General features: G+C 46.0%; 1 protein-coding gene across 6 annotated transcripts in view; it reads left to right on the plus strand.

The window, feature by feature from the left end:
* The first annotated feature begins 3518 nt into the window (after positions 1-3518).
* LOC102089226 (metalloprotease TIKI1) overlaps positions 3519-16661 on the plus strand; it is a 106127-nt gene continuing 92984 nt past the window's right edge. For 4 of the 6 annotated variants that reach the window (XM_065045511.1, XM_065045512.1, XM_065045514.1 and 1 more), the window contains exons 1-2: positions 3519-3859; positions 11673-12233. In XM_065045511.1, coding sequence (XP_064901583.1) covers positions 3755-3859; positions 11673-12233 — 666 coding nt within the window. In that variant the 5' untranslated portion in view covers positions 3519-3754. The remainder of the gene's footprint in view (positions 3860-11672; positions 12234-16661) is intronic. The other 2 variants (XM_065045515.1, XM_065045513.1) reach the window with 1 other exon arrangement.

A 16661-nucleotide genomic window follows, 5' to 3' on the forward strand; every position in this document is an offset into this window, starting at 1 on the left:
AATGAGGTTACAGTTTTCAGAGAGAGAGATGAAACAGCCTTCCAGGACCCACATTTCCCTCCCAGCCCTGCAGAGCAGGTTTGGCCAATGTGCTTACTGTCCAGCATGCCATTTCATGATGCAGCCATGCTCAGTGCAGATGAGCACCAAAGCATGAGGTAGGAGGTAAGCCATGGGCTGATCGGGATGCAGCATCCCTTTTGGTGGAGCTGTGGTCTGTTTCTGCTTCTCCAGTTGCAGTATGATGACAGTGCAACTCAACCACCTCTTTAAAACACATTAAGATATAGTGTACTTTCTATTTGCATGAGATATGGAGTCCCTATTTACTGGATTTATTAAAATGATGCATTAATATTTCCTTTGCATTTTTTCCTCCTAACATTGTGAATTAATAGCTGAATAATTCACACAATTTTCACTATTTTGTTAGCATTATATTCTCACCTTTTAAACAGTTTGGGTTTTGATTATAGTGTTGTAAAGGATACTTTCAGATTGGGGAAATGGTTTGTAAGCTGTGCTCTTTCAAGCCTGGCTTCTAACGACCCTCTTCTTTCTTTCTAATGTTCTGGGGCCTAGCACAGTTTGGAGCTCCCTGTTCTAGACATCTACTTTGTCTTCACCTCTTTTCAATGGCCAACAGACTTATTTTTGTTTAGCTTTGTCCATTCAAATTGAGATTATTATTACTAAGACTTGTTGAGAGAACAGAATTCCACTCTTCACTCTTTATTTTTGGCTTCTGGTTGACTGTGCTTAATAATTACATACAACCCGTCCAGACTGTAGTATATTCCCCGTATTTCCCTTCCAGCTGACCTGACATTTTCATACAGTAACATACTACAAAGTTCACTAACCCTTTTTATGTTAAGGTATAAATGGGGGGCTGTGTTCCTGAATCTCTGAAGTTCACATCAGTCCTTCCAAGCAAACTTCCTTTCAAATGCAGATAGACTACTTTTCCTCAAATTGATGAAGAAAGATCATTTTCCTTCTTTATTATCTGTTTTATGATATCTGTTTCATAATTTTAAATGGTGAGAAATCCTCATGCCCAGTTTTCATGGTGTTTGAAATCTATGTTAATTCAAAACCAGCTGAATCATGCTTGATCGTAGATGAATCACAGCTGACCTGCCTGTAACTGTAGTGTGAACAGAATTGTCCTGAAGTCTGTGCAGACCTCTTTTGTGGCAGCTTCTTTCACTCAAGGCTTACTGTGTTTGGCTGTAAGAGGTGGCTTTCATTCCAGTTGCAGGCTAATTTTGGCTAGCAAAGGCACATGCACAAGCTGGAGAGTCTTCATGTGCACTGTCCACACACTGTGCTGCATGTGCACAGGGAAGCATGATACCCAAATTAGCATTTGCAGGACTTCTAGACTGATCCTCTGCAGATCTGTCAGCAGTTAACACCCATTTGAGGAGACTTACACCTCTGATAGCCTCTCAGCAATTTCCATATAGCTGCTCCTATGGTCTGGAAAACTGGCTCAAGTTAATATATTGGTTGACAAAAAAATGTAGCTACTATTTACACGCAGCCCAGGTCACTCATTGGCCACACCGGTTGGCATGCCTAAAACCATGGGACACGTGAGCAACTGCCTGTGCATGACACCTGCTTAAACTGCTGTTTTAAGAGACATGTCTGTGGAGCCTACCCTTTCATTTACCTTGAATTAACTACCAACAAGACAATTCAGGTGACAGACTTTCTGTGATCTAAGGCCCTGATTCAGAAAAGCATTTAAGTGTGTGCCTCAGTTTACCCTTTCTGTATGACGTACACAAGCACATGCTGTAGTCCTATTGAAATAATTTTGCAAGGGACTGGGATAAAAAATCCCAGCCATTCTACAGGCAGAACTTATTTAATAAAAAGATTTTTTTTATCTCTTAGGTTTCTGTTAATATGTCTAGGTTATTGCTTTCTACTGAAATGTTGCAGTGAAAGCATAACTTACTTCAAAAGTCTTTATGAAACATTCTCTTTGCCCTTACTTGTTCCCTATTTTCCATTAGCAATTCACCATTTCCCAACAATTAAAAAATAAAGCCAAACAACATCTCAATCTGCATTGCCTGCATACCTGCAAATGGCACGTTTCAGAAAGTCTTGTTAGGTATTTTGCTGCTTTAGAACCAAAAGCAACTAAAAATGCTCTCAGAAGGTGCTCAGTCAGTTTGGCAGCACATCTCTATGCCATGAAAGATTTATTCCTACTCTTTGTAGCTTAATCTAGGTATTGTATGAATGCTATCTGGTTTCCATGACCAGAAATACCTATGACCAAATGTCAGTCTGGCTTAATGTATTCCAGTGCAGAAAAATGTTAATGCTTTATTTTACACCTGGCTGGTAAGAGTGATGTTTGTTTGGAAAAACTGCTTAACTGTCTCTGACTGGTGAGCAAACTTCTTATTTGAACCCCTCATGTTGAATCATGGATTTTTTTATTTTAGAGGAAAATGAAGGAAGATGTCACATCCTCAATTCTTGCTCTGATAGGCATAGGAATATCTGTAGCATTGGCAAATTGCAGGTAGTATTTTACCCTGCTGTAAAAAAATGAATAATAATTAAAATAGTTAGGGATTATAACTGTCAGATTTTTTGTCAGATGCTTTTTGTTCTAAATGGTTGGCATGACCTAACAAAAGAAGACACATTTCATATATTACCAGCATCATTCTGCTTATCAAAATCCACGATTTTTGATATGAATATGATAAGAGCTGTGAAAGTTCTTTCTTTCAGTTCACACTGGACTACTGGCAAATTTTTGACTTTGTGATTATTAGCAGCATGTACTTTTGTGAAGTTTCAAATACCAGTCTCCTCAGAACACACGGCTGAATTTTACAAATAAAGATGGTTATACGTTCTTTGTGCATTTTTGATCTTAAACAGATCACACCACTTGTGCACACTGGACAATTTCGGCACAGGTATTCTGAAACAAGACAACAAGAATAAGTCAAAATAGTTCCTCAATCTCAAACTGACGGACAACAAAGACTTGGGAATAATCACAATATTCAATTTCATATTAACTTCAGGAGAGCTGCAGGGTGGGCAGAGACCGGCACGTAGGGCAAGGGGAAGGCAGGAGCACAAAAGAAGCGACAGGCAGGGTACAGCATGGCAGCGTTCGAGTGGGAACGGCAAAGCCTGGCAAGGTGGAGTGCAGGCGGGATAAGGCAGGGAACGGGCAGGGTCGGCGCACTGCACTCCCCGCGGCCCCGGGCGCGCCAGGGGCTGCCGGTACGAGGGTCGCAGGGGCCCCAGACCCTGGAGCCAGCTCGGGTTCTCCCTGCTACGCACGGCACTTCCCGGCCTCGCCTCCAGCTACCTCTGCCAGGAGTCTGGGCCGGAGTGGGCGCCCCCGCCGCCGCCCCATCGCCCGTACCCTGTGCAGTGCGCCTCGCACCCTCCTCTTCCCCTCCCCCCCGCCCGCCCCCGCTCGGCACGGAACCCTTTAAGAGGAGGGGGCAGCGGCTGAAAGGCTTGACTAAGGGACGGGGTCGCTTCTGTCGGGACTTTAAGGTTGGGTCGACCGGCAAACACAAACACGAGGGTGAAGAAAAAAATAGGCAAAAGATTGAGCATTAAGAGAAAGGAAAAAGCAAAAGAGAAAAAAAAAAAAAGGAGGTGTGGAATAGGGAGAAGAGGTGGAAAACAAAAAAGGGAAGCCGTCCCCTACTTAAGCCAAGTCTGAGAGCGCGCAGGGATAGAGCGTTCAGAGATGGTGCACCCCCGATGGCTTTGGCTGTTGCAGGGCTCCCTCCTCCTGCTGGCCAGAGCGCGGCAGAGCGGCGGCTCCGCCGGCCCCTGCCCCGCCCGCGGAAAGGTAAGCACAGAGGGCTCTGCCGCCCACCAGCAGCGTGGGGCCAGCAGCGTGGGGCTGCCGCAGCCTTGCGGGAGCTCGGGGGAAACGGAGTGGCTGACACGGTGGAGCGGTCTCTTTCCTTCGGAGGGCGGTGGTGAGAGCATAGGGGTGCGCGGGGCAGCGGCTCGGCCCGGTCTGCGGATGGCACGGGGTGCCCGCCCCGACGCGAGTGGCTGGTGGGAGCGGGGCAAGAGAGCGGAATAGTTTTGCGGAGCTGTGCGCCACGTGGAACGACCACCAGCGGGTGCTGACAGAGGAGGGAGACCCTGGCATGAGCCCCAGCAATACACTTTTCCTGTGCCGTGTGTGACGACCTACCCTGCTCTCAACAGGACAGAATCGCCTGGAGTGGCTTGTTGCCAGCATCCCTCGCAGGGGCGTAGTCTGTCTTGCTACTGAACACCGAGCCTGGAAGAGCAGGTTGGGAACAGCAAATGACCATGCCCCTCAAGTGGAAATATAGTTACAACTTTTGTTATGTTTTACTCGTCCTCTAACGTCATCAGCAGCACTGTCATAACCTGAGTGGCATGGTATGACCTGACTCCACTGGGTGGTAAACGTAGGTGAGGGGCTGGGTTGCAAGTTAGGGGTGATGTTCTGGCTGGTGCGAAGCTTGCAAGCAGGGTGTCATTTACATTAAAAATCAGACAGTGAAAAAAAGCAATTCTTACTGAATTTTCTGATATAAAAGTACCGAAAATCATATAGGAAAAAGCCTTTCTGAACTTTATGTTAATCTGTCTGTTACCATTAACAGACCATCTGTGCTGTCTGTTGGCATCTGCATAGGCCTGGAAGCACCTGACTGGAGGAGGTGCTGTGCACCCAAGATGCTCCTGGGACATGTGTCTTGCCATTTGTGTTCATCTCCTGCCCCAGGCAGTATTGTTTCCTCCAGCACAACTGTTAAGGGAAATGGAAGCCCTTAGTAAGTGCAGACCTGCTGCAGTGAGGATGTGCCAAAGCCCAGTCTTAGTAAGGGTAGGTGTGAGAAAGCTTTGCAACTAGGAAGGAGGTCTGTTCTGTAACCTTTCTTCACTCTCTTACCTGCACATGCACCTACATGTAGACCCTGGTCTAGAGGCCATGCTGCCCCCAGCTGAGCATGGGCTCCCTGCAGCCATAAAGGCTGAAATGTCCCTTCCTAGGATTTACTACGGCACTGCTGATTCAACCACATGCCTCACTGTAGGTGAGGTGATTCAACTACATGTGCCTCACTGTAGGTGTGTGCCTGAGGCTGGGTTAGACAGAGCTTAACCCTGCCTTGGGGGAGGGTGCATTACTAATTTGCTTGTGCCTGGAGCCAGTTTGTCAACTGGATTTATAGGTGACCAGCCGTGACACTACCATAAACCAGGTCAAGCGTCTGGAGTAGGTGCCTCCTTCATCTTGAGGGCTTGAAGTGCAAAAGCTGTGGGCTGGCATGAATCTACTGCAAGAAGCCAATAAGAGCATGAAGAAGGAGGGCAACAGTCCTTGGGAGCCTGAGCACCAGAAGTTGTACTTGTGGAAATGTGACTAACTGATTTGGTGGGACACACAGGGAGTTTTCCTCAGGAGCCACTGACTGGACTTCTGCCAGTTACCAGCAAAACTGGACATGAAATGTGTTAATGGTATCTCATTACCTGCTGATTACTCTGTCTTTAAAATGTGAGACCACCTGTAGTTCTGCTATTGACAGGCTGTTTCCTAGAACAGTGGTGGAAACCATTGTTTAGGAATGGCAGCCTGCCTTATTTGCAAAGCTTTTGAGTGTATCCTTATGAGTATTTACACTAAACCATTGGGGAAAAAAACCTCCCCTTGTCCCTTCATCGTCAGGGAAGGCTTTTTTCTTTTTTTTTTTTCTTTTTTTTTTTTTTTTTTTAAATTCTTTATGGGATTTCTTTTTTTACCTCTCTAGATTACAGGTATATGTTTCTTCTCTTTGTCAGGTTGCCTAAAGCTTCTGTAATGAAAGAAATACGTGCATCAATTCCTGAAAGAGAGAAGCTGCTATTTTAAGGAGTGAACATACAATACTTCAGAGGGCTTTCTCATCATCACTCCAAATTATAGTTAAAGCTGCAACCAATTAAGTGCCCCATCATTCTTTTTAATAGGAAAAAAGGCTTCAAAACCTAAAATAAAGTATGCTGGAATGCTTTGGGTTATATTCCAGTTACTAATTATTGTGGTCTGGTACTGCTTTCTTTTTGCTTAACTTTGGAGTGTACTGGTAAATTTAAAGACAGAATCCAGGGATTAACAGCAGAATAATGTGGCTGTAGCTAGTTAGTATTTTATGATGTGTTGTTCCTGAGTGTGAGCAAATTACTTTCAATGGCTGCCTTTCCCCACATATGTACTTCAGCAGAGCAAGTCATCTGTCTGCTCTCTATTCTTGGCATTTTAGTTAAAAATTTAATTTTTATTTTTCATTTCTGGCAAATGGAGACTGAATGTGTGTTCTTTTAATAAATGTAGCCAGTGAAGCGCTTATCTCCAGGCAAGTTCTGCTTACAGTCTTAAGCTGAGTTTTAGAGTTTCAGTAGTTCATGTGGGCAATAGCTCAAGACAGTGACTTTTAAAAATGTGCCTAGCATTTTGTGTGCATTACTGTAGATGCATGGGGCTTTTTATGTGGTGAGTAAAGGCACAATCTTTACCTCAATTAGGTATAAATGTGCATGACAAGATATGATACCAGCAAAGGTAAGAGGGAGAAAGCCATATAGGGGGGTTGTAGGGCTGCCTGCCTGGGTGAAATATTGCATGGCACATGCTCCGGCTTCTGTAGCGAGCAAAAGAAGTTGAGAGTATTGTGGATTGAGAAACAGTGCGATCCTGGGCTGAGGTTTGGAAGATGTGGCTTTAGGGCACAGTGATGAGTATGAGGGTTAAGGGTCCTGAAAGACAAGTTATACAGTTTGTGCTGGAAAATGTGTAGTCTACATAGATGAGACAGACAGAAGACGGAAGGAAGCTGAAGTGATGTACAAGGAAGAAGACCAGTTGTAGGTTTCCCATGTCTGGAGTTCTGATCCAGTTCCTCAGTCTTTGGACGGCAATTTTCTTTCCCCTTTGAGCCTCTGTTCCCACAGAGGGAACAGAGGATCACCACAACCTTCCATCTTGATTTTTTTTTTTTTTTTAAACACCCATGCTCTTCTTCTAGAAATTCAGAGTTCTGCCACTAGATACATTCTTTGTTCCTCCTGATTTTGCTGCATCGTTTTCTGGATGTTTACCATAATTTTACTCTTGCCAATCAGTGCATCATTAGGACCAATGCGAGCTAGTTTCTCAGAAGAGAGATGGCACTTTGGCACCACTTTTCCGTCAGAATCATCACTGCTTCACCTGAAATGATGCCTGACAAATGCAGCAGCATTTGTGTATTTGAAGACTACAGGTTGTATACTATAGTAGACCTTGAACCTGTAAATACTGCTGGAAAAGCAAGCTACCAGGGGTAGCTGTTAAAATAAACAGAACCTGAGGGGTGGTTTTTTTTGTTTTTTTTTTTTTTTTTTAAATCATAAAAGGAATCTATTGGAAAGATAATGAAAATACCTCTCAGTCAGAGCCTGTGTTCTGCTGAACTGGATAGAAGGAAGGCAAAAGGTTGTGGGAGTTTCCAGTGCCACTTGTGGACTATCAGCTATCTGATTAGAGGGCAGGTGTTGGGGTACGGGACTAGCATGTTCTGATTTCAGTTACTGATCTGCAATACATCGCCGTACTCTCCCTTTCTTCAAGGCTTTTTGTTCTTGCCTAGACCCTTCCTCAGCTCCTGAAGAAAAACCCTTGGCGTGCACCTTGCTTTTCCAGGACTTCTGCAATGCTTGACACTGTTGCCCCCTCATTTCGGGAGAGCATTGTATGGCCTTATGTGGCCCCATTGCATATGATGGTGGGCAATGGAGTTTGTCCCCCATGTGACCCTGGCAGGAAACAGAGGCTTTCGCAGTCTCCCGGTAGTGAGTGGATCCTATAGTCCCAGTGTGTTGTCTCTGTGACAGTCAGCTTGAGCAACTCCTTTTCTTTCTCCCTCATTCTGCTGTAGGCTGAGGAAAAGCCTTTCTCTTCTTTTTTGTTTCAAGCAATTTTTTGGCTGAACTGGTACCCTGAATCAGTTCACAGCCAGCTGTTTTTCACCTGGAGGGGTGAGGTAGGGGAGAAGGCATTGTTCCATAGTGCTGAGCATCTGACATACCTTCCTCTGGTACTACATAGTGCGAGATTAAACTTGATACACAGAGGAGGGGTGGTATGGCTAGTGTGATGCTGCCTCACATCTTGGCGTAGCAGCTATGTGGGAGATCTGTGTTCTCATGCGAGACTGCCACTCTCTTCCTTAGGCTGTCCCTGCATTTCTTCCCCTTGCTCCTATTTATTTTCCCATAATGAGTAATGCATTGAGTACCACCCATAAATTGGAGAGTGGAGACAAAAATATGCAACTTGATCCATAAGTGAACCTGACTTTGAGTTATGCTGCTGGAAGTGAAATTTTTAGAGCTATACAACCCAGCTCTTAAGCCTCCAGGAGACTTCCTGGACTGTACTTTATGCTGGTTTTAAAGCACCCCTTTCTTATGTAACAGCTGTGAAAGATCCTACTGCAGAGGAAAATTGGATTGTAGCACCTTTACCTTCTGCACGATCTCAGGGAGGTGAGAGGCTGTCGGGGACAGTGTATACTGTGATGCTGAACTTGGCACTGCTGCTGTGCTATCTCACAGCCACCCAGAGTGTTTTTTAATGGCTCCCTTTGTATGGTCTTGGGGAGAGATAACACCCTTGCTTTTCACTCTCTGAAGGTGCAATGAAACATGCACAAGCTCCAGGAGGGGCACAGGGATTGTGAGAGTGCCAGAAGGCAGAGCAAGGGAAGCACAGACCTGCACACCATAGACTTAGCCCCATCCCATCTGATGCAAAGCAGTAGTGGGCTGTTTGCAGGGGTCTGACACTGGGGCAGAGCAGTGCTGGGACTCCAGTCTCCAGCTCCTGAAGGTAAAGGAGATGCCAAAGGAGTGTGAGTCACTAGTGTGTCCTGAGCAGCTGTAAGGCTGCCTTTCGGACACAAAATGAGTTTTGTGAGCTTCCGTTGTATTATAACATCACCTGGTGATGATACCCAAATGCTGGTGCCTGGAAGCTGGCTCTGCAGGGTCTGGGGAGGTTTCCTGTCAATGGTGGGAAACTGAGGCCTGTTCTCCAGCACCTAAAACTGGCTCCAAGCAGTTCTGAGACGGGAGGGTTGAATGGTACTTGAGGTGGCTTGCCAAGTCCATGACTTCTCCTGTTGGCATGGCAGTGCCAGCAAGAGCAACCAGCCACTCTTCTTTCCAAGGTCTTAGTCTCTAGGACTGTGAGGTATGCTTTGCTAGATTTCAACCTGCTTTCTTCTTCCTGTGATGCAGGCTCTGTAAAATAAGACTTCATTTACTCTATGCCTGATAGCCTGTGTGATTTTTGTCAGTGGTACCACTCACAGCTGACAATACTACTCTGGTTTCAATATCCAGTTGTGAAAGCAGAGGGGATTTGCAGAATGAAAAAAAAGTGAGAGTGCAATGCCAAACACCCTTCTAGGTGGGCTGTGTGCAGTAGTCCAGAACAGTGCTGATGGTCCACACTAAAGCCTGGTACCATCCTTCTGGTCTTGGTCCCTCTAGCTGGGTTTATTCAGGAGCTGAATTGAAGTGTTACGCTCGCTGATGAGCATTTTTTTCCTTATTGGTTTCTTGAAGTTGTGGTTGATCTTCTGCACTGCCATGTACATGATCAGACTTGTGCAAAGTGAAGGAGTGTTGACCTCATGACCTTTCATGACCATGGCCTTTCCCAGGTGTCTTGTCTGTCTTTTCACTTGCTTATAGAGAGAAATGAGCATTTCTGGTCCTTTCTCTTTTCTAACTGATGACTACTTCCAGTTAATTCTCATTACAGTGGTGTGTCCTTCCATTTTTCCCTCCTGACTAATGACAGGAGAGAACCCTGCCTCATTTGGCCCTCTGGTTTTACTTTGCATATTCATCTTCCCATGTTCTTTCTGGCTCTCTGTCAGACTCATACTAACCTGTGGCCCTGTATCTTCTTTATGTCTCTGTGCTGTGTCATGTTTGGTCTCCCTTCTTCCCATAATCTTCACGAGAGTTTTTATGGTCTGTAATTCTGGAATGTATTCCAGGAGTTTCTATAGGCTCTGGAGTTTTAGCGTGGTATTATGAGGTCTGAGGCATCCTTCACATGCGACGTGCTGCAGAAGTGTCTGAAAATCTTATTGGACCATACTCAGTTTATTGGTCCATGCTGGCAAGATGGGCTGGTAGTAGTACTTTGCTGAAGTGTTACCTGATCTGCGGCCTGGATTTGACGTAGAGAGCTGCTGGAGAGCGTTGCCTGGGATGAACTGTTGTAGAGCAGTCTTTAAGATAACATTTCTGACCCTGGGTCTTTAAGCATCAGAAATTTATAGGCACTTCTAATAAATTCCTTCAAGCAGTCTGTTCTATATTTGGCAGTCAGGCAGACTGCTTAGATCAGCAGACGTGCACACTTAACTCTAACCTCAGCTCTGAGGCTATCTGCTGGCTAAAGGCAGACCAAATGTTTGAGTGCATCTGGAAGCCTGTTCTCTTAGACATGCAAAGGCTACCTCTTACTGTCTGTGCAGAGAGATGGAAACTGTTTGTGTCTATTGCTCCAGTAAGGACTACTGCACCAGTGGCACGCATGCTGTAAGTGACAGAGGTCGTGCCTCCTGCTGGTGTAAAGTGACTTCGCAGGATCCAAGCAGGATCCATTTTGCCCCATCTGCTCTCCTGTCCTGCAGGGTTTAGAGCTTGAGCACAGCTTTGTACTTTAGTCTTCCTGAGGATTCTGCAAGGCATATTTTGCAGCAGAACAAACTTAAAAGTCTTGATTATGACTTCCTGGTGGCTCTGGTTTCTGGGAGATTCTAAAAGCTAATCTAAAGAAAGAGCTTTTTCCTCCTTCATGTTTAAAAGAGTATGCCCTCAAACCATAGGCTGTGTTTGGCCTGTGGAATTTCTTCCTTTATTTTCCAAGGTATTTCATGTGCTTCTCTGCTTAAGAAAGAGGAGCACTGGGCTGTGAGACATCTTGACTGTGTTTGTCTGCCATCTGCTACATCCCTGTCAAACCATATTTCTGCCTGTTCCAGCTGTGTTTTGTATTACTTGTTTGTTTGGTGTCTTGCTCAGAATGGAAAGTTCTCCTCAGATACTGTTTCATCCTAAGTGTTACAGCAGTTTCTTTGATGAAAAATGCCTTGCTGTGCTGAAGTGAGATACATTAAGATGAATGTGATTGAAACCTGCTGTCCTTCTCTGCTTCAGCAAAGTGTTGCCAGCTTTTGACTCAATAAAAGGTGAAAGCTGGATAAGTGTCTTTCTTGCCTGGAGCATGGCCTGCTGGGGCTGTGCTCTGCTGATGGTTTTGGTAGATAAACAGGTGATGAGCTGGGTGGCTTTGCTGTTAAAAAGACCCAGTGTTGCCTTTCAGAAGGAGAAAGCTAAGGCAAACCTGATTGTGTTTTTAATGAATAAAAATTGAATTTTGACCTCAAGACCTGATAAAAAGGCTGGTCAAAGAGGACTCTGTGTGAGCAAAGCTGCTTTAGGAGAAATCCATGCTGGCAAGCTGCTGAGCCAAGTCACCTGGCTTGGCACCATGTTTTCCTTAAACGCTGTACTGCAGTGGCCTAGTGTAAATGTCTGTACTTATTCAGCTGTGTCTCCCTCTCCCCCAGCAAAGTGAGCTGAACTCCTTCCTGTGGACTATCAAGAGAGATCCCCCATCTTACTTCTTTGGCACTATCCATGTCCCATACACACGTGTCTGGGATTTAATTCCAGACAACTCCAAGAAGGCCTTCCAGCAGAGCCACATCGTGTACTTTGAGCTGGACCTCACTGATCCTTATACCATCTCGGCTCTCACCAGCTGCCAGCTCCTTCCACATGGGGAGAACCTCCAGGATGTGCTGCCCCGTGACATCTACCGCCGGCTCAAGCAGCACCTGGAGTACATCAAACTCATGATGCCATCCTGGCTGACCCCAGACCAGCGGGGCAAAGGACTGTATGCAGACTACCTCTTCAATGCCATTGCTGGTAACTGGGAGCGGAAGAGGCCTGTGTGGGTGATGCTGATGGTGAACTCTCTGACAGAGGTAGACATCAAGTCACGAGGCATACCCGTCCTGGATCTGTACCTGGCCCAGGAAGCGGAGCGGCTGAGTAAACAAACGGGTGCTGTGGAGAAAGTGGAGGAGCAGTGCCACCCGCTCAATGGGCTGAACTTCTCTCAGGTGAGATGGAGTGTTGTGCAGGGTGCCAGGCTGGCTGCCTGGGTGGATATCCCAGCAACAAGTACATGGGCTGGGGTATGGGGTAAGTGCTTTCTCCCAGAGACTTGCATTTGCTTCCTGCAGCCTGTGCCTTTGTCTGTGCCCTCAGGAGAGTTTGGTAGCTGTAGGAGTTCAGACCGTGTCCTAAATTCATTTAGACCTGGCCTGGGGAGACTGCTCTCCTCTTCCCTGGGCAGCCTTGGGCAGGCTCTAGCCCAAGTGGCAATGGACCTTTGGATATCTGCTCTCTGACCCTGGCTGGGCTGCCCTGCAGGAGGCCAGGGAAGGCTGGGGCTCAGTGTCTAAACTTGCTTTTGTAATAGCTAGTTAGTTAAGAACTTCACTTGGGGGAAGCAGGGATACTGTGAGTAAAGCTGAGAAATAAGTGCTGATTGGAAAAGTATCCTAGTGGACCTTTCAGTGCCCCCAGATATAGGGGCCCATCCTCTGCATTGGGAAAAGTGCATCTTGTTTTGTTATTCCCCTTTTCTCCTTTTCTTTGAGACCTGGTGAGGGTCAGCACAGCACAGCTTCCTGCAGGGACCTCCACAGGCTAGTGCAGGCCTATGTGCAAGTGCCTTTGTGTTTGCAAACCATCTGGAGTTTAGCAATGTTGTTCATGCAGTGTCACACAAGGCAAGTAGAATGACCTCTGTGTTGTCCGTGTGTTGGATGTGGTGGTCATGGGCTCTAATCTCTGAACTAAATACAACAAGGAGCAGCGTCTGTCACTGACTGACTGCCCAGTGGGATCACAAACAGGCATAAGCTTGCTCTCTGACCTCGGGTACTTTTGCTCCAATGGTGTGTTAGTTTGGGAAGAGGAAGTGGCATTCAAAAAGGGCGAGAAGGATGACCTGGGAAACTACAGGCCAGTCAGCCTTATCTCTGTCTCTGGAAGTGTGATGTAACAACTCATTTGGGATGCCATCTCCAAGCATGTGGAGGAAAAGAAGGTTATCAGGAGTAGTCAACATGGATTCACCAAGGGGAAATCATGTCTGAACAACCTGATAGCCTTATATGATAATGTGACTGTCTGGGTAGACAAAGGGAGAGCAGTGGATGTTGTCTACCTTGACTTCAGCAACGCTTTTGAAAATGTGTCCCACAACATCCTCATAGGTAAGCTCAGGAAGTGTGGGTTGGATGAGTGGACAGTGAGATGGACTGAGAACTGGCAGAGCTCAGAGGGTTGTGATCCACGGTGCAGAGTCCAGTTGGAGGCCTGTAGCTAATGGTGTTCCCCAGAAGACAGTACTGGATCCAGTCTTGTTCAACATCAATGACCTGGATGAAGAGACTGAGTGCACCCTCAGCAGGTTTCCTGATGATACAAAACTGGGAGGAGTGGTTGATACAGCAGAAGGCTGTGCTGCTATTCAGTGTGATCAGGACAGGCTGGAGGACCGGACAGAGAAGAACCAAATGGAATTCAGCAAAGGCAAGTGTAAGGTCCTGTACCTGGGGAGGAACAACCTCATGGACCAGTACAGGTTAGGGGCTGACCTGCTGGAAAGCAACATTGCGGAGAAGGACCTGGGAGTCCTGGTCCGTGAGCCAGCATTGGGCCCATGTTTTCAAGAAGGCCAGTTGTTTCCTGGGGTGCGTTATGAACAATATGGCCAGCAAGTTGACAGAGGTTATCCTCCTCTTCTACTCTCTCCTGATGAGGCTGCACCTGGAGTACTGTGTCAAGTTCTGGGCTCCCCAGTTTAAGAAGGACAAGGAATTATGCGACTGAGTCCAGCAAAGGGCTACAAAGATGATTAGGGGTCTAGGGTGTGTTTCTTACGAGGAAAGACTGAGAGAATTTGGTCTGTACATCCTGAAGAAGAGAAGGCTGAGAAGGGATCATATTTATGCTTGTAAATACCTCAAAGGTGGGTGTCAAGAGGACTAGACTCTTTTCAGTGGTGCCCAACCATAGGATGAGGGTAATGGACATAGACTGAAACACAGGAAATTCCATCTGGATATGAGGAGAAACTTTTTTACTGTGAGGGTGCCAGAGCACTTGGAACAGGCTTCTCAGAGAGGTTGTGGAGTCTCCTTCTCTGGAGACATTCAAAACACACCTGGACTGCATTCCTGTGAAATCTGCTCTAGGTAAACCTGCTTTAGCAGGTGGGTTGGACTAGATGATCTCCAGAGGTCCCTTCCAACCCCAACCATTCTGTTATTCTGTGATTCTGTTTACTTAAGAATAGGTGAGACCTGCTCTGGCAGCATGCCTTGGAAGCCCAAGGCAAGAAGAACCTTGGTCATGGGGCTGGGTGGTTTCGACTGATAGCTGTTGCTCTCCCTGTCATCCTGAAACCTGTCCCATCAGTGTAGTGTGGTTTCCCGTGCTGGAAAGGAAAGAGCAGAAGGGGAGGTGCAGCCCAGCGAGAGCATGGCCAGCATTTGGAGACAGATGTCAGAAATGCTGCTATCCAGATCAATCTTGGCAGGAGACCATGGTGTGTGAAATAACACAGCAGCCCAGGGTGCATCGCTTGTGAAGTCCTTAACTGCAGGCAGGGCATCTGTGCCCTTGTCTTCCCTTGTCTGGACCTGGACAACCTCATTGGCATCTCCAGACTTTTGCTTAACTGTGCTCTGAATCCTTGTGCTGTCACTGCTCGCAGCCACCCTAGAAATGAGCTGGAAAGTTGCATCTCCTCTAACTCTTATCTGGTTGAGGCTTTATTAACATTATTGCCAGTGGTTTTCTTTTGCTGATACTGTCCCTCTGATTTAGCATGATAGAAACTTGGGGGCTCAGGCATGTGCTTTCTCCACAGTGGTAAGGAAGCTAAGAAATACAGCTTGCAAATCAAGTCACTATTAAGCTCGTGCAACTGTTGACACTTGCTTTATGGCCTTCACACAGCTGTGTTCAAAGATTGGCTGTTGCTGTGATGTTTTTCAAGTGGAATAAATAAATACCACATGAGCTGGGAAGCTGTATGGGGTGAGGACACACCTCTGGGCTGCAACACCTGGAGTTGCCCAACCTGGTGACATTTATTGTGAAAGCCCTGTTAAGGGTGTCAGGATGACCAGAAAGGCAGGAGAAACTTACCTCTAGTTGGGAAAGTCACAGCCTGTAATTACCCCATGATGAGTGAAAATGCACGTGTGCATCATGTGAGCTGTGGCTCCTCCCACGCCTGCTCATTTGCATGGGGAAGGAGCAAGCAGTTGCTTGTGGGAGCAGGTCTGGAGCCGCTACTGCACTGCAAATTCACACCCTCACTTCTGCCTGCTACTGGATTTCCAGTACAGGCATGTTGAGGAAAAGGAGAAGCAGTAGGAGATTATTTTGATGTTTCTAGGCCAATTTCGTGTTTGTTTCAGAATCTGACTTGTGAACTCTCACTGTTGGCAATTCTGTAAATCTTTTATTTCAGAGCTTTATCCTCAGTTTGTTCAGACAGTTGAGTTAATTATGTGTTTAATATAAACCAAAGAAAGACTTGAAATAGGCTATTTCCAAATGATTTCCTCTGATATTGTGCTGCTCTCTGGGAACCCCCAGTATCAGACCACTTCTGTGGGCTTTTCAAGAGAGTGGACACACACAGACAACTTATGAACTTCTGCTGGGGAAAATGGGGACACAAACCCATAAGGAATGGTCTAATTCTGTGCAAGAAATGCCTTTTTTTGGTTGCAGCAGAGTCACAGAGAGATTATTTACTTGGCAGGGAGGCAAGTTTAGTGCTCTTAGTTTGTTTCTGCATTGAGTTTGCCCTTTCATTTACGACATGGTTGTACTAGCTTATGAGGAGGACTCCTAGGTAACTTAAAAGCAATACATTTTTATTAGCTAGGTTTCTCCTTTGATCCATACTATTGGACAAGGTCTGGTTGGCATGGATACATTATTGCAGGTAAAGGTCTGGAACAGTTTATAATTGATTGTCTTGCTGGGGTCGCACAATGCTCAGTAACTGCGAAGTGCAAACAAAGCCAAACTAGAGACTTCCTTCATCTTGCAAAGAGAGGAAAAGAATAAAACCTCCCACACATACAATTGCTAACATTGCCTGTCAGTCTCTTTTTCTTTGGCTCTATTTATTCAACTTTCCTCTTCTGTTTTATGACTCTCTTATTTTACCTGCCAAATTTCTCTGTTCTTGCTCAACTCGGGCTGGCTGACTAAATAGCCAGGCCATAAAAATATCGTTTCTATATGGTATGCAATGCTGTGTACACAATCTGTGAAATACTTTACTGCCTTCTCAATCCCCCTCTCTTGTTCCAAGATCTATGCAACTTCAGGGAGTATGGAAGGATTGGCCTGTCTCCATGCCAGGGCCATGGTGTTTACTTTCCTGTTTCATACTGTTTCCAAGCTAGTTTTTCTTAAAGACTATTTTTCTCCCATCCCACCTTCTTCCA

Source organism: Columba livia, chromosome Z, assembly GCF_036013475.1.
Source record: "Columba livia isolate bColLiv1 breed racing homer chromosome Z, bColLiv1.pat.W.v2, whole genome shotgun sequence".
Taxonomy (NCBI): Eukaryota; Metazoa; Chordata; class Aves; order Columbiformes; family Columbidae; genus Columba; species Columba livia.